This window comes from Patagioenas fasciata, chromosome 2 (assembly GCF_037038585.1).
Source record: "Patagioenas fasciata isolate bPatFas1 chromosome 2, bPatFas1.hap1, whole genome shotgun sequence".
NCBI lineage: Eukaryota > Metazoa > Chordata > Aves > Columbiformes > Columbidae > Patagioenas > Patagioenas fasciata.
Window position 1 is genome coordinate 29,679,706 of NC_092521.1, and position 24,843 is coordinate 29,704,548.

The 24,843-nt window shown below is 36.8% G+C and overlaps 1 protein-coding gene across 2 annotated transcripts; it reads right to left on the reverse strand.

Annotated features, from left to right (window-relative positions):
* Nucleotides 1-930: 930 nt before the first annotated feature.
* LRRCC1 (leucine rich repeat and coiled-coil centrosomal protein 1) lies at nt 931-24,336 on the reverse strand. Of its 2 annotated transcripts, none has more exons than XM_071803972.1 (19): nt 24,249-24,336; nt 18,935-19,140; nt 18,520-18,585; nt 17,609-17,776; nt 15,648-15,817; nt 15,342-15,551; nt 14,378-14,580; nt 13,197-13,380; nt 12,711-12,859; nt 11,347-11,551; nt 9,473-9,612; nt 7,968-8,169; nt 6,826-7,011; nt 5,460-5,634; nt 4,561-4,724; nt 3,518-3,726; nt 3,192-3,329; nt 1,797-1,932; nt 931-1,222 (listed from the first exon to the last, which is right to left on the reverse strand). In XM_071803972.1, exons 1-19 carry the CDS (start codon nt 24,272-24,274, stop codon nt 1,100-1,102), a joined length of 3,060 nt encoding a protein of 1,019 aa, XP_071660073.1. In that variant the 5' UTR covers nt 24,275-24,336; the 3' UTR covers nt 931-1,099. The 2 variants fall into 2 exon arrangements, with proteins under 2 accessions (XP_071660073.1, XP_065688826.1); XM_065832754.2 differs by lacking the exon at nt 24,249-24,336 and adding an exon at nt 19,648-19,902.
* Nucleotides 24,337-24,843: the final 507 nt, after the last annotated feature.

A 24,843-nucleotide genomic window follows, 5' to 3' on the forward strand; every position in this document is an offset into this window, starting at 1 on the left:
CTTAAAGCCAAAGCAGTCCATTCCCAGCTCTCGAAGCTGTGCCCCTCCCTAACCATCACTGAGTTGTTTTTTATGCTTTCAACTTGTGCCCATGTTCTTGAGGCCTTTTACAACCCACACTTAAGCTACACTTCATCACAAGAGTTATCAAGCTCTAGGTCACACAGCTTGATAACAAGCCCAACCAGCCTCACACAATTAGCCAAAGGCCAGAAGCCTTTTGTTGGCACCAGTGCTTTTACTGGGCTGCCGGGCACGTAAATGGATATAGAGAGTTACAACATATCATTGTACTTATGCCTGGGTTCTAAACGAGCTGATGGAAAACTCTTAGTGGCTTCTATTGTCATTGGAGCACCAGGACTCTGGTTCAGCTACTGCCGGATGGGAAGAAATAGCTCCACCTGGTGTAGCAACACATTTTACTACTTACTGTTTCACTTAGTGCTGCAGCATTAATCAAAGTGTAGTACATAGACAGTTCAGGATGTAATAACAAGCAAATGAAATAAATGCCTGCGGACAGTGGAGACAGTAAAGTCTTCATTGTGAAAGAAGTAGAACAACCACATTAACAGAAGGCTTATGAGTAGCTTCCATAAGAATCTGTTAGTTTATTATCTCCTATTTTTCAAAAGCCCAGTAGGAAGCCTGTTGCTGTGAGAACCACACTGTGCTGCCAAAAATGACTTAGGTTGCAGGAGCCACACATTCTTTATCAAGAGTGGCTACGTAAACACTTTCAGGTAAATTCTTGTATCATTACAAGAATCTTTACCTCAGTGAAGGAAAACCTGAAGCACTTGTCTTTGGGCCTTTCTACCTTCTTTTCCCTTATTAAACATGCTAATTCATAATTTTGTATGATGCTTTTTCATCTATATCTGTGTTTTGACCCATATTGACAAAACAGTTAAAAATAACCAAGGATTAGAAATAATTATTTATTAAAATATTTTACAAATATTTACATCTGATTCCTGGACCATCAAAATATTACAAATAATTTCTTCTCTAAGAAACAAGAAAAAAGTGCATTGTAGTGTATATATTTGCTCGTTTGTCCAATACATGTTTTCATTGTATACATTAATAATCTTCAAAGGTCTTGTTGAATATCATTCAGTGCATGCGTAAGTCGTCTTATTTTATTTTCCATGTTTTTTTTATTGTTTGCCATTTCCTGTAAAAGCTGCCGCATTTCTTCTTCAACACAATAAACCTGAAAGAGCAGAGAGATCATAAAGAATTCTTGTGCTTCTTTAATGCACCTAAAAAACCATAATTTGTCCGTTTTTAACACTGATGATCAATGCAAGGGTTATATGCTTGTGTTTAAATAAGCAATGCACTACCTTTGCCACTGGATGCAGTGGCAGAGTTTTGCTTTAAAAAAAGTATTAACTTGCTAGGAGATAGTGAGTAATTTATCAAAACCAAAATACTTGCTATGTAGAAAAAGTACCAGTTGTCACACTAACAAGAATGTAGTACATGACAGGGTCAGTAACTGTTAACACTGGCCTAGGTGAGTTAAATGGGTTATAGAGCATAATAATAATTACGTTTTCCTGTATAGAAAAGGAATGTTTAGCTATTGCTTTGCTTGAATACAGAACCTCATGAGGGTACAGTTCTAGAGATTTTTCTTGTGCTGCCAAGACTGAGTACTAAATCAGGGCTGCTTCCATCCAGACATTAGCCAGAAAACCAGGTAACTTTAAGCACCAGTGTTCTAGTGTCTGTAGAATAAAAATGCAAATACAGTAAACATATAAATTTAGTATTAAAGTTACTTTTTCATTTGCTGCTTCAATTTGTTTTTCCTTTTCCTCTGCCAGCTGCAATAATTCTGCCTGATGAGCTGCTAACATGGACTCGAGTTGTTTTCTAAAAGCATCATCCATTTGACGAAGTTTTTCCACAGCAATCCTAAAAAATAATTAAAGAAAAAAATACAAAAAAAAACCCTAAAAAAATCACCACACTCCTGAAAACAACCAAAGTATTTTGCTTTGCCGAATTCTGCCTTCAACAAGGTTTTAATAACATAGGCATTAAGACAATTATTTCAATATCTAGCTTCAAAAGTACATGTTCTAGTTTTATGCACCATATTTAAGGCTTCTGACCCTCCCCTTAACAAAAGCATTTAATCACTAGCAAAGAGTACAAAGATTTGGGATTGCTACTATCAAGAAGGATAAGGAGTCCCTGTTTTCAAACATCTGCTCAACATGTTTTTGCTTCCTGAGAAGTCAATGACTGAACTATGCAATCCTGTAAACAGCCTCGCCGCCTGCATCTCACAGAAATAGAAAAGTGTCCTGCTTCACACCAGTGAAGCATTTCCTTGGCTCCAAGCAAATTCTGCTTTTAGGGGATAATTCTAAAATATCTAGCAACAGAAAGAAAGGCAAATTATTCCACTATACAATGAATTTACATCAAAATTTTGATACAGAACAGAGTTATTTGGGACAAAATTTCAGTTTCACTACTGATCTTTCAACCATTCCAAAACCTAGTAACTACTGACTATTTGAAATGTGTGGGGGCTTATTTTTTGCCTTTTGCTGTTGTTGTTTGGGTTTTTTGGTGTTTAAATCAAACTTGACCATCCATTTATTTTCTTTTATTTAATAATCAAATGACCTTCCCTAATTACACTCTCACTGGTAATTTTAAACTGTTTAATTTAAAAATGTAAGGCAAAAAACCTTAGTCATACTAGCTCACTCCTTCAGTAACAGTCTGGTTATCACTGCTAGATAAATATGCAGACTTATTGACTAGCTAATCTTAAGAATAGTTGGAAGGAAGAAAAATAAGAGAAGGAGACCACAATAAAGTAAAAAAAATAAAAAGAATGCTACCAAACTATGCTCATGACAAGCAGCCATCCAGCAATCTACTGTAGTGTAGCCTCCAATTATTTTCACAGAAAATGGCATCATAGCTAAGAAGTTTAAAGTACAAATGCTGTAACTGAACACCAGTTCCACAAAATAAGTCACCTGTATAGCAAGAACTACTTGTACGCATGCAGAGCTTGCAGCAACTGGGCTCACCAAGTACTTAAAAAGGTATTGTGTGGTCTTTCACCACATAATCAAGTATTTTTTATACCTTTTCACAGTGCAACTCTATAATAACTGAGCAGTCACAAAATAAGCTATGAAAGTTTTCACCTCTGAGTTTGAAGACTTTTATTTCTCTCTTCAATCAGCTTCTTCTCTTTGATATCAAAGCTCTCCTTCATTTGTCTAACTTGCACCTCCAGCTGGCTTAATAGCTCTCCTTTACCTTGCCACTTCTTTTTCAGTGCACTGAAAATCAAACACATACTTACAATGAATGTAGATACTACTCCTTCAGAGGGTGGAAAAAGTTTCCATTTTTCCATGTTTCTGTGGGTTGTAATTGCAAGCAAGTATTCTCTGAACAAAAAAGAACTTCATAGCAGTGCTGCATACTATTACAATCACAAAGAATTATTTCCACTTGTATGTATCACCTGTGTGCATTCTTAATGTCATCAAGTTCTACTTCTTTTTCTTCCACCAGTTGCTTTAATTCCTCTTTTCTTTCGTTTTGCCTTTTTAATTTTTCCATTAGCTCTTCAATTTCGGCAGCTTTTTCATCCAATTGTACTTGAAAAAATTTCTGAGCTTCCACATTTTCTTCGTGCTGTTTTCTGATTTGTTTATCTTTTTCTTGTAAGGCCTTTAGAAGAGAAATATTTTAGAACACATGTTGTCCCTTCATTTTAACTTTATTGTTACCCTTAAAGAGTATCATTTCGTCCCTGCTGGAATAAAACAGAGACTGACATGGAAGTTTACTCTTCTATTATTTTATGAAAACTACTTAGTAAAGTAATAGTCAAATAATCTTCATCTGAAAGCAGTCAGAGTTTAAAAAAAGTATCAAAACAAAGATCTGAAATGGAAAGAAAAGTTTAGAACTCTAATATAACAACTTATTCTACATACACAAATCACTGAACTTGCATTCTGATTTGTGGCTTTACAGCTTAATGAGTAAACTATCTAACCTTGACTTACATAACATACTATAAAACTTTGCTCTGATTAATAAGCTAAAGTCTTAATGAAGATTAATGGAATTAATAGAACAAAACATACAAGTTCTGCTGTTAAAAATATTGATTTACAAGAAGAAAAAAAATATTGTAAAGTAAACCTGAATCAAAATTTGTAATATTTTCCCCCTTTTAAATGCACAGTAAGAATTACGCTATCCTGGTTTTTCCTCTCAAGAGGGATTATCAAGAATAACTTGAAGCAAGGCAATGACAAGAAAGTCTTTACATAAATATGGTTCAATGAAAGATTCAAAGTAGCACCTCTGTACATCAAGTTAATACAAAGTCCTCTTCTGCTCTCAATGAAATCAGTTGCCCTGACAGCCCAAATGTGCTTCCCCAGTTGGCAAAACTAGGATTGCAGAGATGACTTTCATCACAACCTTTACAGTAACTTTCACTGCCAGTCTTCATTTTGGCTAAGCATACAAATCGCCAGACATGGCACTTACTTCTTTTAATCTCCTAATTGTTTCTGTCTGATCATCCACTATTTTGTTCTTAATTTTTATAGTATCACTGTCTTGTTCCTTTTGCTTTTTTAACGTCTCAATCTCAGTTGTTAAAACTTCAATTTTTGCCTCCAGTTTTCCCCGATCTTGAGCAAGATGAGCTCCTAGATAAAACAGGATATTCACACTGCAGCACTCACTTTACAGATGACTTCAAGATGTATAATGTTGGCTAAGGGGGGTGTGCAGGGGAAGAATCACCTTGAAAACTGAATATGACCATTTTGCCCACTGAAAATACTGTAGTGCCTTAATCTGTAGGTTGGTAACACTTAAGGAGAAACACAGAACTGACGGTCTGTATTTTATCCTTTGAAAACTTCAACAAAAGTCAACAGTAATTTTTACAGATTCAGCCAATCTCAAATAGCCCAAAAGGTGGTGCTGAGTCACATGAATCATGGAAACCATGAAAGAAGCCCAAGCTTTTTTCCACCCAGTATTAAACATATTTAACTTTTTTGTTTGTTTGTTTAAAGATACCTACTGAAATTTTCACATTAGACTTAATCTAGTAAACCAGTAGCATCACATAACACTATTTACAAATCCTTGTTTTCCTATTGTAGTTTCATGTTTAAACGTTCTTTGTAGATCATTATGGTATTTTAACATTTTAGGTAAACAGATAAAATGCATTCACAACTAACCCACAACTGCTGTTACAGTTCCTATAGTGGAACAGAAGATCTATTTTAGCACACCACCTTTACAGCTGGATAAGATCAACAAGGCATCCAGAGACCTTGTCATGATTACAACTATACTGTAGTTTTTATTTGAAAGGTATGGCATTGAACACCGCCATTTTGTCTGCAAAAGAATAAAAATAATTTTACCCTGTTGTGCCAACTCCTGCCCCCATATTTTTCTTTCCATTTTTAACCCATCAATCACAGATTCCTGGGCTGTCAGCTGAGAAATAAGTTTTCCATTTTCCTTTTTCAGAAGTTCAACTTGCAGAGCCTTCTGTTTGTCCTCCTCGGTCACAGTTTCAAGTTCCCCAGTTCGACACTATGAATGAACATTGGAAAAAGACAGTAAGAACCTTTAAAATAAGTTTTCAAAATTTCAAATCAACACTAAGCAGCTAGGAAAGTAATACTAATATACAGCAAATTAAGTTCACTGAGGAATATTCTGTTTGCATACAAGGTTCTGTCTGCATCTCTTCCCAGGGCTGAAACAAATATTTCCTTCAAATAGACATACTTTGATCCCCAGGAAGCTGTAAAGCTGATTTCTAAATAGCCACCTTAAATTATAAATCCCATTATAAAAACTTGTTTAGAATCATAAATGCACAAGTCAAAAAACAAGAGAAACTAAAAGTCAAGATATTAAAAACCAAATCAAAAGCAAACAGAAGCTGGGATGAACTTCTATTTGCCATGATAAAGATTTATCTTCAGTTATGCAGGCTACTTTTTGTTTTACAGATTACAGCTGTTTAATATAGCTATTTTTAAATTTTGTTTTTAGCAGCATCACTGACTGGCAGAATCCTGTTCTGTGTAACAGAGTGTTTGGACACCCCAACAGCAACATGTAGGGAGAAGATTAGAAACAGCTGTGCAGGGTTGTACTGGATACATACATGGTCTGCATCACACGACAGTTTAAAAGTTCTGTTCCTCAAATTTTTAAGAATTATTTATGGACAATATAGTACCATAATATGTTACCATACGGTGATCAGTAATGCAAGATAAAGCAACTGTGCCTGCAGTATTTAACATTAAAATTAGACAGTAGGTCTAATACTGCTAATTTCATGCAACTCTCAGAGATATTAAGCCTCTAATAAGTGCACATGATTATTTGTGCAATTTCATTTTTACTTCATGTACAGTGATCACTGCAGAATCATATTGCATTACTTTCAGGGGTTTGGGGGTATTATTGCAGGCTTTTATATCTCAGTTTAGAGTGACCACTTCTTATATACAAACTGCCAGTGCTCACAAAGCAAGGAGTGCACTTCTGAAGACATGAACAAGTCTAGATTTTGCTATATGAGGAGCAAAGTGTGAGAAAGGAAGTGCAAGATGCAAGAATAAAGGCTGATGTTGAATATTAGGTTTTAGTGCAACAGGAAACACACATTATTTTAGTCAATCTACCTTGTATGGAATTTTTACTTTTATAATATTATATATTATAACAAAAATCATCTATGGAGTTGAAATGTTTTTGAACACATACCTTTAGGTTTGCTGTAGCTTCTTCATTTGATTTTGTTAATTCTGCAATCTTTTCTTTCTGTTCTTTCACTATACTTGTGAGGTCCTGGATCAGACTTGCCATCTCTTTTTCCTTTTGTTCCAACTCAAAGAGGGCTTGTTTATATTCAACTAGATCAGCAGCAGCACTTTCAAACCCCTCTTTTACCTAAAGTTTTATGAAACAATTTGAAAAATGCTAACATTTGCAAAAAGTATGTATACATACAGACAAATGACATTTGAATTTCAAAGAAATGGAATTTCATCAACAGTATGTGAAATGAATGAATATCTGAAAATGGCTTTCTACCAGTTTGTTGGTGATACTTCAACTCAAAAACTGCTTCTACTCAGCTACATGTTTGTAAGAAACAAAAACCTGGAAAAAACTAATTCATGACTGGATGGGAAGCAGAGCAAAAATCACAGCTTGGGAAATAAAAACAGTGCCTTGTTTAAATCTCATTGTTAATTAAGATTAACATGAAATCTGGAAAGATTATTTTCCTTGCAAGAGAAAAATTTGAAGGGTGAAAGCACAGTCTTTTCTTTGCCATCTTCTCCCATGTATCCGACTGATTTAAAGTGAAGAAAACCAAGTTAATGAAGGTGAAGCATTTAGAATTTTATCTCGCTTAATTCTATGGCTAGCGTTCACATTATTTTATAGGTTATCTAAGGAATTTTAGTAAGCAAGTTTTGTATTTGAATTTCAAAATGCATATCCAAAATTCAGTTTTGAAAAGTTTAATAATAAAGTTCCCTGTTGTTTAATACAGTGGTATATATGTAACCATAACCTTATTAAAACACCACAAAAATTTTTATAACTGAATTTATTCTAACAAAAGGTCAACATATTTTAAAATAAATTAATACCACCAGATAGAAGTTTTTCTAACTTCTTTTGATTAAATTTTACTTAACAAACAAAAATGCCTTTTTTTTTTCTTGAGTGTTGACTTGCCACTTGGTGTTTATTTTCTAGCAACTGATATTTCAAATCTTACTACCAGTATTTTCAGATGAATCCTTAGAGCAAAGATTTTAAGGATCAAAAAAAACAATCCAAAACTACAAACACAAACACTTTAAAGACATTAAATGTTCTCTTAGTCTTACCTCTTTAAACCTTTTTCCTTCAACAGTTAAAGCTAAACAAAATTCATCTTCTAAATCCATATACTTCTTGTTTAACATATTAATTTTCTCCTCAAATTCTTTAACACGCTGTTCATGCCTCTGTTCCTCTTTAGCCACTTGTTTTGACACAGCATCTTGAAATTCAGGTCCATTTAAAGCAACTCGAGTTTCAAGTTCTTTCCTGAAGTAACCAAACGTATAGTTGAGACAAGAACTGCAGTATCTCACAATGCTGTTTCAATTGATTTCCTTAGTATTTCTTAAAAAGGATAACAAATTACATAATAAATGGATAAATTCCCTAGTTTCACAGACAGATTTCAGTCTTCTATGACAATGGTCCTAGGATGAGGGAAAGTGCATTGACTGTCATTAAAACACCCAAAGGAATGATCTTTTTAATTCAAACCTCTGTACAAATTATTCAAATTGCTCTTTTGCTGTTAGTTACCATTTGTTTGCTGTGCTAATAGCAAAGAACTGGAAGAGACACTGGAATCAGGAGAAGCACTGTACAGCCAGTTACGCTTTTTCATAGCCATTCTCTTCACCCTCACGCAACAACTGTTGCTTCTCTCTCAGACCCAAAACCCGAAAAGCAGTGGCACGAGGGACTTGTTGTATTCCAGGATAAGCCTCCTTTCTGGCTGGAAGCATCCTTATGGGAGAACAGTGAAGCAAAATTATCCTGCACTTGAAGACTATTCTGTTCATCTGAATTAAAGCACAAACATAAAATATACCCACTGTCCTCATTACATCTTTTGAGGATTTATGAGATAATAAGTAGAAGTTCTCAAAACACAGCTATCAGATTTTTCCCATCTAAACCTGCAGTTATCTTTGTATTTGAATACACTTACGCTTGTAAAATTTGCAAGTGTAACCACCTTATTTTATTAATAACCTCCCTCAGATACTAGTATACCACATACCAATTGTTGCTTTAGTTTGTACACATATTTTATTATATTAGCTTTACCATCATAGAACTTGTGTTCAGGTATTTTCCAAAACCAGGCAATTTTGGGAGGCAAATAGGATAACAGCCGGGCAAGCCACCCACCCACCCACCCTAAAGCAACACACTGTAGAAGCAGATTTTTTTTTTTTTTTTTTGTTAGAAGACTTTGTGTTATTGTAGTATATGCAAATCTTCAAAATAATCCAAATGCAATTTTATTTGTATCTATTTAGCGTTTGAAATAAAAAGTTCAGCCATAGAAGAAGACAACAAACCTATCCAATTACAGGCCAGAAGAACACAGTTGCCTACATGGACTTATGAATCAGAAATCTACATGATATGAAGATATTCTTAAATGAGCAAAAAAATGGGTGGGAAGACATCTACATTTTCATAAAGATCATCTCTCCCATTAAAAAAACCAAAACCTCCACATTTTCCTCAACGCATTTAAATAAAACACATTTGCAACACTAGTATCTGTATTTTGTGAAAAGAAACATAGAAGACCCCATACCTTTGCTCTTGCTCTCTTAATATGAGAAGCTCATGCAGTTGTTTTATCTTCTCCTTCTGTTGTCGCAAGGATATTCGAAGTAACTGTACTTCTCTTTCATTTGCTGATGCTTTAAGCTCTGCTTCTTGCACCTGTTTCATCTGTGTAGAATTCATAAAGAGAAGAACAAGATTTTCTTGAAACTGTTATCTATTCTTCATGTCTTATACTAGACTACAAAGGAACAGGTGCTTTAATAAAAGTTTCAAACATGACCACCTGGGCCATTATGTTTACAGCATGCTCCACAACTGTCAGTATTTTTCATAAAATTTTACAGAATTATGTTACCTAGCCCATTTAATACATTTTGTTGCAGAAATTTAAGACAAGATGTTTAAAATTAGCTTAACTTGCTACAACACACAAAAAGCAACTTTCTTGAAGAACCAAGAACATTTACTTAATTTAAAAAAGAACCTGAAGGTGTCTTGCAGAAGTGGAACAAGTGTATTGTCAGAATGATTTCCTCAGTTACAAACTCTCATATTGTAACACTTGCATTAGTTCCAAGCAAAACATTTTTAGCTGTATTCAACACCGCTTTTTTTTTTTTTTAAACACTCCAGTTAACAAAAATCTGTATCTTTCTCAGTTTCACAGATTAAAGTTCCTGAACAGAGCTGCAAAAAATGGAGTATTGGTATAAACACCAGGTGGCACACTCCACTTTTTCCATTTGATGGAAGCTTTTATGAAAAAATCCAGTTTTATAATCTTAAGCCTTTTACATACAAAGCTGTCTTTTCTGTCTCAACAAGCAGGAAAAAAATATATGAATAAAGTTATAAAAAAGGTTTTAATTACTTATGAAATGTTAATTCAGAATTAAGGCTGAAAATTAGAGCATGCAACAGAAACAGCAGAGGTCATATTAATGGAGATATTCTTATTTCTAATCATTACTCATAGCATTTACCTCAATCCTTCTGTGCTCATGCAGTGAGCAGTAACTACTGTCTTGCTAAGGAAAGCAAAGGGTCTCCACATTTGGTACTTACACAGTGCTAATCTCTCTGCTTTCCAGAGTATCAAATCTATGAATGATTAACGGACTACTCTAAGTGTCAGTTGTCTAATGGCATAGCTAGAATGCAGAGACAACCCAGTTTGCTTTCCAATGCTCACAAGAAAACAAACACCTCCACCAACAAAACAAAAAAAATCCCAAATCTGTTTGCAGACTTCCATCACAACTGTCCACTCAACTTGATTTTTGCCATTGAGAAGTCACCAGTGAATTATTCAGTAGGAAATAGTGGCAATATCTGGGTCCAGCATCTTAACATATTTGTATACTTAACAAAATGACTTTGGCAACAAAAGCATCATGATTTTCTCCAGCTGTAAAAACTAAATGAACAAATCTCAAAGCAAACACACCAACCTCAAAACAATCAGAATCTTTAAAATAAGTTCTCAGCAATTACTGTTTTCTTGCGGTTGCAATCAGAAGCATCTAACTCTTTAGATCGGCAAAACAAAAAGAACCACCAGAGTTCTGTCCCACTAATATGATCTTTATTGATTTCAGCAACATTTAAAAAAAATGTCTTTGTTACTGTGTATCTTCAGGAAACATAAACTCTCAGTTTTAAGTACATAGGACTTGTTTTCCTTTGTCTTAAGACCACATCACATGAGATATTTCTATTTATAAAATACATTAATTGATAATTCAAATTTATACTTGTTATTAACTACTACTACATAGAAAAAACAATCAGCTTTTATTGTGGAAAACGCAGACTTAAGGCTTGAAAAATGCAGTGTTTTTAGAATATCTTGAATAGCCATCCTGTTGCCATTATTCTTTACTCATGAAAAATATTTACCTCTATTGTTTGTTGCTGCAGCCTCTGTGTCTCCATCTTGGATAGTGTTTCTTCTAAAGTTTGCATGGCCTTCTGATGTTCTGCTTCTTTATTTCTTGCCTGATTTAACTCATTAGTAAGTCTTTCAGTTTCACCTTTCAGTTGTTGGACATCTGCTTGCAGTCGTGCTTTAATATATCTCTCTTTCAATATAAATTCTTTTAACCTGAGAATGAATGCAAGAAAATTGTATTACAAATAGTATTTACTTTGATACCAAATACATTGAGAAGAAGACATTAGTAAGTGTTGCAGCACCTTATCTTGCTCTTTGCTGAGTATTACTATGTACAGCACCATCGGGTAAACCTGTTTAAAAAAATATGTAAACTATTACTAAAGTCATGTGTAGCATGACTATATGTAGTTTAATTTTAAGACAAATTAAGCTGGAGACAACCTCATAGATGCTCTTTAAGGAAATGACATTCTGGTTTCGTTTTACTTTATACAGAAGTCAAACATATAGCATCAATTTATAATTTGGTAGTTTTCTTAAGAAAAAATTTGCCATACCCTTAAATATTCTAATAATTTTTGATACAAAAACTATTTCAAAAGAAAAGGAACATCATAAGCCTCTTATCCAAGGTGATAATAAATAAAGGTAGGAAGTGAACCTAAAACAAAAAGAAAAAAAAAGGGGGAGGGAAATAATCACAGTCATGGATGGTAACTCAGGAAGCATTTGACTTGTTTCTTCCTTACAAGAAAAAAAATGTGTCCTTGATAAATATGATGCAGTTAAGAAAAAGCCAAATAGAGCAGACATCTCCAATCATAGCTGACAACAAACAATGCTTTGTTAGAAGGGAGAACTGAAAAAAGGACACTGCTCAGAACTTACAAGGATGACGATAGCAGTCTATCCGAAGACATGCTAGACCTGACCCACACAACGTATTGCCTATTGGCCAGCTCTGGCCTGCCAGAAACATCTTCGTGCAATTGCACCACGTAGGGGAAAAAAAAGAGAGCTGTTTGTATAGGTGGAAAGGGAGATTGGAAACTGGAAGCTGAAATTATGACATGAAACAGCTACAAGAACTTGAACTGAAAGAAAAAGTACAATTATGATACAGATTGCTTGACAAGTAATGGCTGGAAATGTAAGTGATGTACTGATAATGTTCCAAGAGAAGAACAGAAGAAAGCTGTAGAAAGAAATTTCCTCAGGTAATACAGAGAGAAATTCTAGCACTACTTCTTGATGCATTATTTTGCAAGTATATTGTTTAAAGCTGTTCTCATTTCTTAAGGCTTTAATTTGAATTGTCCTGAACTGAAACCCAAAACTCATAAACTACATCACTTTGTTTCCCTACCTGTCTGTAGTGTATACAGCCATACTCTGAATGTTCTTTTCTTCTTTTGCATGTTTCTGTAGTTCTCGGACATGCTCTATTAATTTCTTTTCTGCTTGCTCTGCTTTCCACCTCCTTTCTTTCTCTTGATCCAGTTCTTGAATCAGCGCCTTAGGAAGAACGTGGTAAGAATCAGCTATACTAGGAAACATTCAAATGTAGCCAAAATAGACAAACAACGTTAATAATTGTAGGACAAGATTTTTTTCCCTTTCTGGAATTCATGGATGGCAGAGGAAAGTGCAAGCCACCAGGCCAAAAACCCCTCTAAAAGTGAAATAAAATCAATTCTCTTCCAGATGACACTACAAAAACTCTACTCTTTTTTTAAATGCTAATCTACACAATTATTTTTGTCACCTCCAATTCTAAAGTTCCACCAGGAGACATGTGCTTGGCTTCAGCTGAAGACATACTCGTATTAATTTGAAATTATGCAAAACATACTCGGTATGTTGATTCCTCTGTGGCATTTGAATTAATTTCTTCTACTTTTTCTATATTGCTCTGTCTTTCAGTTAATATTTCAGCTTTTCTTCCCACTACTTCCAAGTCTCCCGTATCAGGTGATGAATTAAGATGAGCATCTCTCTGACTGGAGCGTAGACACTTTGCAGAACTCTTCTCTTCCCTATAATAACAGGACATCAAAGTATATTTAAGAATATGCAGAGTTTAAACAGTAACATAGGATTCAGACACTTTTACAGGACGAAATTTTACAGCTGTGTGTAAAAGCTGAATTGTGCAGAGTTCAAAAACACCCAGAAAATAACTTGCAAGCAGATCATAAAACAAACAGCTAAATTAAAATCTTCCACTCTAAAGTGTGTAGTACTGCCAGATGCTATCTGAAAAACCCCTTATGATCACATAGATATGAAACAATTTTAGAGAAGCAGAGTAGCTGTAGACCTGCAGTGGCCGACTAAATGGATATATTCCAATTTATATCTTCTTCTATTAATCACTTCTGATATTTACTATGTAAATCAAACAAATTACTATGACATCTTTGGTTTCATCACAAGATATGGGCAGTTATGCTCCTGAGCATCATTCTGACACCATTAATCTTTTAATTTTTTTAATTTGACTCAGTTCTCCTGTTTGTGGAGAATTCTTCTGTCTCCACAATTTATAACTAAGTTGAAATAGTATTAGAATTTTGAAATTCTTAATTTTGGAATCTTCAGTTCAATTTCCTTGTCACCTAAAGACAGAAAACGCTCATATAGGGAAAAGACCTGAGTGAAAAGCAAACTTCGAATTTTTTCAATAATACATAGCACCTAAAGGACAGAAAAGCAAGGATGCAGAAGGTTATATATGAGCAGTTAGATTAAGAAAGAAGGAGCTTGTATATTAAACATTAATGAGCGGGGCCAGCTGACATATACCTCTTTTTATTTGGGGCAAGCGTAACACATCTAAAGCTTAACGCAATTGTTTTCTAATCAACAGATTTGTTATAAAGTCTCAGTACCTACTGATATTTAGAGCATTATTAACAGAGCTAATTTACCCAACTTGTCACTTTCAGCAAAATGTTTCAAATCAAATTATGTTCACTCTGACAATATCCAGCTTAAATTAATTTTGGATTTATATGGCAAACATCAGGATACCTGTCAGTTATTTTGTTCTTAGGATGATTCACATGACCCCTAGTAGATAAGGTAGTTTTACGGTAAGTAGGGATCTTGCTTCTTTTCACAACCTTCCTGTTGTTCTCTTTCCCACTCTCTGTTTCACTCTCAGAAGTTGGATCTGTGTCTCTCTTAGCTTTGAGAACATTTGGAGGAGCTTCACTTCTTGAGGTATCAGATACCTAAGAACAGATACAAGTTTTATCTGTTTATTTCTCGATTTCTAATTGGCTAATCTCTAACACTTTCTCAGGTGTTGTTTTTAAAAAGTTAACATTACAAAATAATATTGATACAGAAGAATTGCTTCCAAACTACCCCATCCCTCCTTGCTAAAACATTGTTTTAAAGATAAAAAACCAGAACAGCATGCTTCAGAACATGTAATTGTATCTTTCTGAAATACTTGGAAGTTTGTTTAGAATCCTTTGGTGCAGAAGCTTGGTGTGAACTGTAAAACAAGGGCAGCACTTAAAAAGAAAAAAGCCCTGCAAACATGCAAGATACACAATCAACTAAAACATACCTAACAAACATAACAGACCAACTTGACCTATTACTTAGCAAAATTAAATTTCACAGACTCTGTAATACAGATATTTTACTGCATTTCATATTTTACTCAGGTTCAGTTACATATTTTGATAGCTTCAGGGTCAAACCCAGAAAATTTTGTATCTAATGTAATATGATTGGATGGTCTACGGGACTAGTAGAACTATGTTTCTTATTTAGAATGAAAGTTTTCATGATTCGAAGTATGATATTCAGTTTTAAAGACTTTTTTTTATTCCCAGTTTCTCAAAATTACATTAGCACAAAGTCAGCACATTCATACCAGTAGAAATGCTCCAGTCTGTCCCAGCAAACTCTTGCATTGTAAAAGGAGTATATGCCTTGATAAACAAAACTTCCTGTGCAATCACAGGGAAAAAAAAGTTACCTTTTGCAGGATCTGTGAAATTTGATCCTCTATGTTTTTAATTCTTATCTCACTGTATATTTCATGAAGTTCAGCCTTCTCTGGTTCTGAAGATGAGGCAATCTCTGTAGAGGAGCTGATGGCACTTTGTACTGGTATTCTTGTACGTTGACGAAAATGAGCCAATGCCTGGTCGATATGTGGTGTCACCACTGGTAAGGTAACACAGTTCTATCAAAAGGAAAGACAACCATATAACAATAATGACTTGCATGCAATATAAAAATAAAATGTATTAATTTTAAAATCAGCAAAAAACTATGGCACCTGATCTCTGGGTGATGGGCATCCAGATGAAACGAAACAGCCCAAAATGTCTTCTAAACACTGCAAATCTGAACACTTTTCTTCTGCTGGGTCCACTGGTTCACCAGCAATATTTCTTCCATCTAGAACTGTTAGCTGGTGCAATGTCTGGAGAACAGTTTCTCTATAACCTTAAGGAAAACACCACATTTAAATTGAAATCAATCTCCAAAAGAGATGTCTAGTGTTTTTTTGGCACCCTGTCATCTTAAATTATTTATTGCATTTTATTAGAAGAAAATAAAAGTAGTGAGTTATCTACAAGTGTCTCACCTTTCCCCAACCATAAGACTTTCAGCAGACAACATTACACAAACTAGGAAGTTGCCTGCCTGCTCCACACAGGGATTTTCCCCATCTTCAGCACACTGCAGTCGCACACACAACCAGAACAGTTGTACCAAGTGCAAGGAGAGACAAACATAATGGAAAGACAAGCTCTGAAAGCAGTGAGATAACTGCTCCTTTTTCAGCAAGTGAAATGAGGCGTTATGAAACTATAAGGCATTGAAGTCAAATTTATTGAAATGGATAGAATTTGGGCTCCTAAACATTGCAGTTACATTTGAAAGTGACACCAATTAGGCAGATTTAAAGAGGTATGTAAACACTTCCAGAAGAAAAACAGTGGAATTTTCTCAGTTATCCAGGTATCTTTAATAGTCCTGTTCCTGCTTCCATCGTGTCTGAATGCATTTGTAAACCTTGTTCATGGGTGCTTTTGAAAACATTACTTAAGGCCTTATTTGGCTTCCCTCAATCATCTCAGGTTTCTTTCCAAGAACTGTACACATATTACATCTGTATCATTTACGTGCTCACAATATGGGTTGTTATTTTGTATAATTGTAATTCCTACTGTTCTACACTTTGTAGTTGGCAATTAAATTTTCAGAGTTTTAAATATTTCAGGAAGCATGAAGAGCCATGGACTGACATTTAAATACTTCCAAAATGATCTCTGAGCTGTCCCAAAAGTATCAATCCCCCAATTCTAACTTGCTGTAAGAGATTTTCTCCTTTCTTATACACAAAGGAAGAAAACAAACAAAACCTACACCAAAATAGGATACTACAGTTTAGTTTGTTTGAACACAGGGTGTAATATTTAAACAGCACAAAAAAACCTACCCTCAACAGAACTGAAAGTGATGTACCCACACACACTCCAACTTGTCTCCACACTGCCTACCATTTTGACGAAAATGCTAATTACTGCAGAGCAACTTATAGTCTGTCACTGCTTACTGAAGCAGTGGGGAAAGGAAGAAAGGCTGATAGTGCTTATTACTCATCTTCCTCTTGTAGTCTCTATCAGTAGACGACCACCACCTACTCCCATGCCTCCCCACTTTCTGTATGGCACAATATCTTTATGTATATTCTTCAAATTCTCCACCCTCCAACCTTATAGTATTACCCTGTTTCCCTGAAAATAATCCCTAGCATGACTTTTCAGGATTTTTGAGGATGCTCAAAATATAAGCCCTACTCACAGTTCAATAAAAACATCAATTTAAATAGTGTCCAGGCAGCTATACATGTAAAAAAGTAATAAGTTTTAGAACTAAAATTAATATAAGACCCTGTCTTGCTTTTGGAGAAACAGGGTAATACTGCCTTCCTCCCATTTCTGCAATACTTTCTGTTCCCATCACTCTTCATTCATCTCTTGCCTTAACCTAAAATGTGAAAAGTTGAATCTTATCAAAGCAAACAAGAAGTTATATCTTTGACCATACGCCCAGGGCAGCAGAGGGGGAGCTTTCTCTATAGAAAACAAATCCATTTTGACAGAATTTAGACTTCTGCAGGCTGGCCAATTTATGAATGAATTTACAAGCTTCTGAACCTTGCTGACAGCTTAAGGGAAATCACTGACCTAAGACGCACAAATTACATACCTAAGATGAGATCCCTACCTGCTGTGTGACAAACTGGATTGGCCTTTCCATTTTTTTCCAGTGTCAGATTCGTCAAACAGCACAGCCCCTTCATGCACTGAAGTAAGTGATCAATATCCTTTACGCAGTTGCTGTGAAGGTCAATGTGACTAATCTTATGATTGGTTCCATGAAGGTGCTGAAATCCTGAAAATTTGAGGAAAAAAAGACAAACTGATTTCTGCTATGATCCTAGACTACATGGTTTAGAACAAACAGCACCTTGTTGAAAAATATTCGGGAAATAATTCATCATAACTGGTAATGATGCAACAACTTTTCCTCCAAATCCCTGTTTATTATGTATATATGTATAATTATTTATGGTGCACTACTACATAGTACCAAAGTCAAGCTACTTGTGGGAGCTAACTTTAAAGAAACATATTAGTTTCTAAATGTTAAGAAGCAGGGAAAATAAGCATTTTGCTTGAAGTTGCTTTCTATTACTCAGTTAATTAACAAAATTGTTATCAGTGTCCTTTTTCATTTTCTATTGTGAACTCCCTTGATTCTGTAGCTTAGAATCTTTGTTGAAATGGTCAGTTGTGGCTTCTACTAATAGATTTAGAAGAAAACTTGCATATCATATCCAAATTCGCATCTTCTGAGACTGCTGTATTTTTCACTTTGGAAATGAGTTTGAAATATTTATTGGACTACTTTGTGAACATGCTTGGTCTGGCCAAACACAGAAGAATAAATTCCAGTTCAGAACAACCCATTATGTTAGAAACTTGAAGGCTGAGAGTAGCAGCAATTGCCACCTTTAGTAGCATTAATCAGTCAATTGGCTGAACTACTAGAAACGTGTAAAAATGCATTTGGTCAAGTTTTTCAAAATTTAAGTGAGGCAAATACTTTTTACTGCACATGCCAAAGTCACTTACCAGAGAGATCACATATGTGATTATACGACAAATTCAGTACAGTTAAATGAAAGAGTTTTTCCAGTCCTAAACAGAATGAAGAAAACGTAAAAAACATTTAAGATTTTTCAGAAGAATGCTCTGCTTTCATCAAATAAAATCCTGCAAAATAAGCCTTTTAAAGTCATAACTACAAATTGTGATAATAAACTATAATCATAAACCAAAAATATTTTTTTTTTAAATTAAGGCATCCTTCTGTGATAAAGCTTACAGAGACCACGTGCTCTTTAAAAAATTTACATAATATGGTTAGTAGCTTATATTAACTACATATAAGCTTAATTACACATGTATTTTCCAGAAGAAAGCTCTAACACAAGTGTTAAAAAAAACCTCATAAGTTGCTAAACAGACAGAAATAAATATTGCAGACCCTCCACTTTGGTTATGAGGTTACAGGATAAGCTGAGGGTGCGTAGCTGAGCCAAGGAACTCAACCCCTCAATCCGACGGATCTGGTTTGAAGACAGATCCAAATGCCGCAGGTTCTGGAGGTGGCTGAGCCCTTCAATTCTGGTGATGCGGTTACAGTGTGCGTTGAGCGTGTGCAGGTTTGGGCGGAGGGGCAGCTCCAGTAGGCTGCAAAGGAAAGGTACCACCATCAGTTTTAGTCACTTGGTTTGTTCAGCCTGAAGAACAGGAGACTAAGGGGAGATCTCATCGCGGCTACAGGTTCCTTACAAGGGGAGGAGGAGGGACAGGCGCCAAACTCTTCTCTTTGGTGACCAATGACAGAACCCGAGGGAATGGCAGGAAGATGTGTCAGGGCAGGTTTAGGTTGGACATTAGAAGAAGGTTCTTCACCCAGAGAGTGGTGGAGCACTGGAACAGGGTCCTCAGGGAGGTGTCACGGCCCAGAGCCTGACAGTGTTCAAGAAGAGACTGGACAAGGCCCTCTGACACATGGTGTGAACTGTGGGGTTGTCATATGAAGGGACAGGAGTTGGACTCGATGATCCTTGTGGGTCCCTTCCAACTCAGGACATTCTATGATTAGCTTCACGGCCGGGTCGCCCTACTCGGCGCCTCCCACGGCCACGGCCTCCCCTCAGCCCAAGGGCCCAGCTCTCCGCGCCCGCTCCTCACCTCTTAACGCCTTGATCCATGAGGCTGAGCTCGCCGGGGATGGCGCGGCCGCCCGCCATGGCGCTGGGGCTGGGCCACCCGCACGAACCGCCGCCTCACTTCAAACTTCCCTCGCCGCCCAACGGCGACACTCAGCGCTTTACGGCTGAAATACAGCACCCTCACGACAATGCAGCCGCCAAACGACACCTCCACACTTCTCTTCCCCCCTCCCTGCCGCTCGCCGCCGCCGTGGTCAGGGCGCACGCACAGGAAGATGGGGGTGGGGGGAGCACTTAGGAGCATGCGCACTGCAGCAAGTGATGCCGCTGCCTGCCCGGCGCGGGGCGGGGCTGAGGCACTCTGGGGCGGGGCCCACCCTGAGCACGGAGCGCCCAGCGGGGAGGCTGGAGGTGCGCGCCGTTCGGCGGCGGGATCCGCCGGGGCTTTGCTTTGTTGTTGTTTGTTCGTTTGTTTGTTTGTTTGTGGCTTATTCTAGCACTGCGATGGAACCCTCAGGTTTCAGCACACCGGCCCTGAGCAGGCAGGCCCCTGGGCAGTGGCCGAACCTGTTGCACTGCCCAGACCTGCCTGGGCTTCAGCCGCTTGGAATCAGAATGTCCTGAGTTGGAAGGGACCCACAAGGATCATCAAGTCCAACTCCTGTCCCTTCATGTGACAACCCAACAGCTCACACCATGTGTCTGAGGCCATTGTCCAGTCTTTTCTTGAACACTGTCAGGCTTAGGGTCGTGACACCTCCCTGAGGAGCCTTGTTCCAGTGCTCCACCACCCTCTGGGTGAAGAACCTTTTCCTAATGTCCGACTTAAACCTGCCCTGACACATCTTCCTGCCATTCCCTCGGGTTCTGTCATTGGCCACCGAAGTGACCAGCACCTGCCTCTCTTCCTCCTCTTGTGAGGAACCTGTAGACCCCAATGAGGTCTCCCCAGTCTCCTCCAGGTAGACCTCTTCTAACAGACCTCTTACTTGGACGGTACATGCTTTTAAATATCAGTGCTATGGTAGTAGCCCTGTACAGTACCATATTGACATTTCTTCATGGGTGGTTTTATCCTTCAGGTCACCGTAGCATTACTATGTAAGCTTACAGTACAACCCTGAGCATTTGATATATAAAATTCAGGTGCATCCTGATGGTGTGGGTGGTGGGTTATATTTATCTAACCATCTAAAAGTAAAGTGGAATAATTTCCAGTGAACACTTCATACAGACGTTGGGATTGGATTAGTTTCAACTCATTTCGTTCTTTTTACTACAGGGGAAGCCTAACAAAGTCTAGACATCTAGTTATTAAATACCTACATTTACACAAAAAAGTGGTATCATTGGACATGCTTCCCAGCCACTGATTATTAATATCTGTTACTGCAAAAAATCAATCATACTTTTCTTTACACATTACAGCCCAACAAAGAATGTATACAGCAGCTCATGTAAACACACTTATATTGATATTTTAACAAAGAGGAATACTTAAGTAAACTCTATGGCTAGTGTGAATAGTTGTATAGGATGAAAGTGCAAACATTGCAGCATGTCACAATACAGTGGGTTTCCCTGTGTAGTTTGGTTTGCCGTTAGCTGACTACTATGTGGCGTCTCTTTCTTGATCAGTAGTAAAAGTAGAGTGATATACCTGCCAGAAAAACACATGTAATAGGTCCTTAAGTCTTGTACTAAAAGGCAGATGTATAGTAAGCTTGGCAGAGTACCAGGGAAAAAGGATATTGCCAAGATAGTAGATTGTCACCTGCACTTATGTGCAGACTCATTTTCTAAGTGAAAGTTTGTGAATACATCATGGGGACCAGTGTGGCAGATGGCAAACTGACTTCTGACTAACGGGACTTACAGAAACTCGTCAATAGCTGTTGAACTCTTTTCAGAAGCGCTACTTTAAAATGTCATATTTCCCACAAAAGGTAAGGTAAAGAAGAGGATTATAAATAAAGTTTATCAGTCATTAAATACAGTCTGTCTCGACATATGCTAAGGAAGACCAGATATAACTGCTTTTCTTCTAGAATCTCTTTAGGTTTTGCTTTGTTCCTCTGCTTCTTTATCCTTGCTGAATGTCAGCAGCAGTAAGCTTCTTTATAGACAGTGCAAATAATATTTATTGAAACTTTGCAAGACAAATTAGATTCTAATTTTTGCTGTGTCTTCTCCCATTAAAGGATTTGGGGTGATGCAGAGATAAGTCAATATCATGCTTGAAACACTGTGTAGTTAATTGAAAAGGAACTAAACAAATATTTCAAAATCTGACATTGTTTAAACAGATGGGCTTCTTTCTAGTCCATCTAATCAGTGAGTGGATCATAGGAAAGGCTGTGTGAGTACACACAGGAAATTCTTACAAGATGAAAATTGAGACTCCTTACCAAAGTACATTGAAATTAAGTTAATTACAAGTAGGATATAATACATATCCATTTTAGGCCACAAAAGTGTGCTTCCATTATTTTTCTGTATTGTTTTTTCTCTCAAATCTAGAGAAACAACAGTGACTGAAGACATCAGCCATGATAAGCATTCGATAGTTGACAGTGAAAAACTTGACGCTGAAGGCTAAAATAACTTTGAAAGTCAGAAAATTAAAAGGGAAAATCCTAAATGCTAGGAGAACTGGAAATGATCAGCTGAAGTTTCAGGATCAGCTGTAGCTGTTTTATTGCACTCTCTTGACCTCACTTTACTGTCAAAGAGAACTCGGTAGCTGGCACTCAAAGGAAATGTTGTCATTCCCTGTTGACTGTAAAAACTGCAGTACTGTGTCATTTTATTTAGATGATGATACGACCTTTCAGTGTACTCCATGTACCTGGGGGATCTCAGGCTTGTCTTACAAATGTGTCTGGGTTATTTTAATCATTTATCTTTGCCCTATATTCAACGGTTGAGTCCCTGGATAATGCCATCAAAGTGATTGTGACCAGGTATTGAGTACACAGCTGGATGTGAGGCAGGAGACGCTGACATATGAGACCTGGAGATAATCACATAGAGTGTGGCAATTTATCCTCTCAGCCAGAGGGAGAAGTTGGATGCGTTACAGAAAACCTGGGAACTGAATATTTATGATGTGCTTCAGAAAACTCTTACCCTTACCTACTGAAAAAGAAAGAAGTTTGGCTGAAAACTACCTGTTGTTGTGTAACCAGCTGTGTTACTGAGTTCTGCCCTGGTAATGCTCATGTCAGTGTGCTGTTCCCCAAACGTCAGGTTTTGTTGGATTTGTAGGAATGTTTTCATTATCTCTGCTCTTGCCTCCTCTTACTCTGGCAACAACACACCAAAATGAAGAGCATGCTTTGCATAAATCTCCAAAGCATTTCACTGAAAGTCTAGAAACATTCATCTGAGGTAGGCAGAAAGCACACATGAGAAAGTAATAATCTCAGTGGGGTTTTCTGAAATCAGGCAGCTTTGTGATAAGTAAAAAATCCTTATTATTAATAATCTGCCGCTTGGGAGATTTCGGAAATTCCTCTATTGTACTAGAAATTATCGTACTTTAGGATGAACAGCGAAACCAAATCAGTTGCATCTGTACTTCAAGCTGCCATTTAGTGTAACATTTATTTGTTTTAAAAATAGTAATCCAAATCCAGCTGTAAATAAAGAGTTGGAAGATTGCTGGATATCAAAAAATGGGTATGCATTCACAAAGAAGGATACTCAGGGAAGGTATTGAAATAAAACAGGAAATAAGATATTGTAGTTGTTTAAAACATTTGTCACACTTAATTTCCAGTTCATGAATACTGGTGAATAAATACTTTGAGTTATGAATTATTCATAATAAATGGTAAATGTATACTTGAACTTAAATACATATTACAGTTTCTAAAGTGAATACATGCCATTTAAAATGCATGCAAAATTTTATAAATAGAGGTGATTTTCATGTATAACTAAAATTTTTGTACTCTGTAGGACTTGATGTTTTTTGGAAGTGAAGGTATATAATGAGTGCTGCAGTGATTTGCAGAATATGGAAAAATTGTCTTATGGTTAAAAGCTCTTCTGGAGCTGTGGATTCTGTCATTGACCATGCTCCATAGTTTCTGCGTAGTGATGAACACTCACTTTAACCAAGTGATTGAAAAAAATTGAAAAATAAGAGTCTATGCACATGCCTAGTTTAACTACAGATGTCTACCTGATGGCATATTACATAAACTTGATTTTTAAGACAAATTTATTTGGCACTTGAGTGAAAATCCAGCTGTTCAGGACTGATCTGAACCCCTGTGTCTTTCAAGTTGCACCCTGTAAAACCATGAGTTCTGTTCACTGCCTTACTGAGCTTTTACCTTTGGGAAAAGCCTTGCAAAAAGTACAAACTTTGCAGGTACTAGTTTGGGCATTTAACAACCCTTAAAGTATATGCTGAGCTTCTTTTTCGGTTACTTTATCACTCTCTGCCCATTTTTCTCAACATCTCTTAGAAAGAGCAAGTATGTTATTCTTGGAGCAGATGTCTATGGCAGTGACATATCCACATCTGATTGAAGAGAAGCTCCTTTTCCATATTTTGAACAGAAAATATACCTCGGATTGTTAAATATGTAGAAAAATCAGTGGCCAGACCTGAAAGAGGTGGTGGGACCTTTCATCCTTCATCTTTCTGTTCCCCATGCAGACAAGAGGAATGATGATACAGCCCCTTCCCCTTGCAGCAGAGTCCAAAGATTACCTTCTCAGAAAATGCTTGGCTACTGCTGTAACGATGAGCACTTGAGAAAAGCTGGGAATAAACTGGTCATTTTCTTTCTAGGGCAGTGTTTAATGAGTGAAGTATAAACAAGCTCCACTATACTTGGTGACTGATGGGGATTTGGCAAAACATGGTGGTGTTCACTGGTGGTCATTCTCATTTTTATGTATCGACGGTGGAAAAATAGTGCCAGACTGTTCAACTAATGCCTGTGTCACTGTCAATAACATAAGGAGGGCTGACATGTTTCTTCATGCTGCTATGTCCTTCCTCTTCCCTTAGGTCTGATGCCAAGGTCACATTTACCCACCTCTCACAGTTGTCTCTGAAGACATACATAAAAAATTCGAAGATCAAACAAGAAAAGAGCACTTACTCTGCACTGTTTGTTATGGCAGTTTCTTTAAAAATACCCCCATAAATTTCTGATGTACATATTAAACCAACATGTACATGACTTGCCAGTGC

What these genes read in the sequence shown, in the direction of transcription:
- LRRCC1 (XM_065832754.2), bottom strand. Translation starts at nt 19,706, where the DNA reads ATGGCGGGCGGCCGCGCCATCCCCGGCGAGCTCAGCCTCATGGATCAA. An exon ending in TCACATATGTGATCTCTCTG is followed by an intron (nt 17,777 to 18,519) that starts GTAAGTGACTTT and finishes TCAAATTTTCAG; the next exon opens with GATTTCAGCACCTTCATGGA. An exon ending in AAAAGTCTTCAAACTCAGAG is followed by an intron (nt 1,933 to 3,191) that starts GTGAAAACTTTC and finishes ATTATTTTTTAG; the next exon opens with GATTGCTGTGGAAAAACTTC.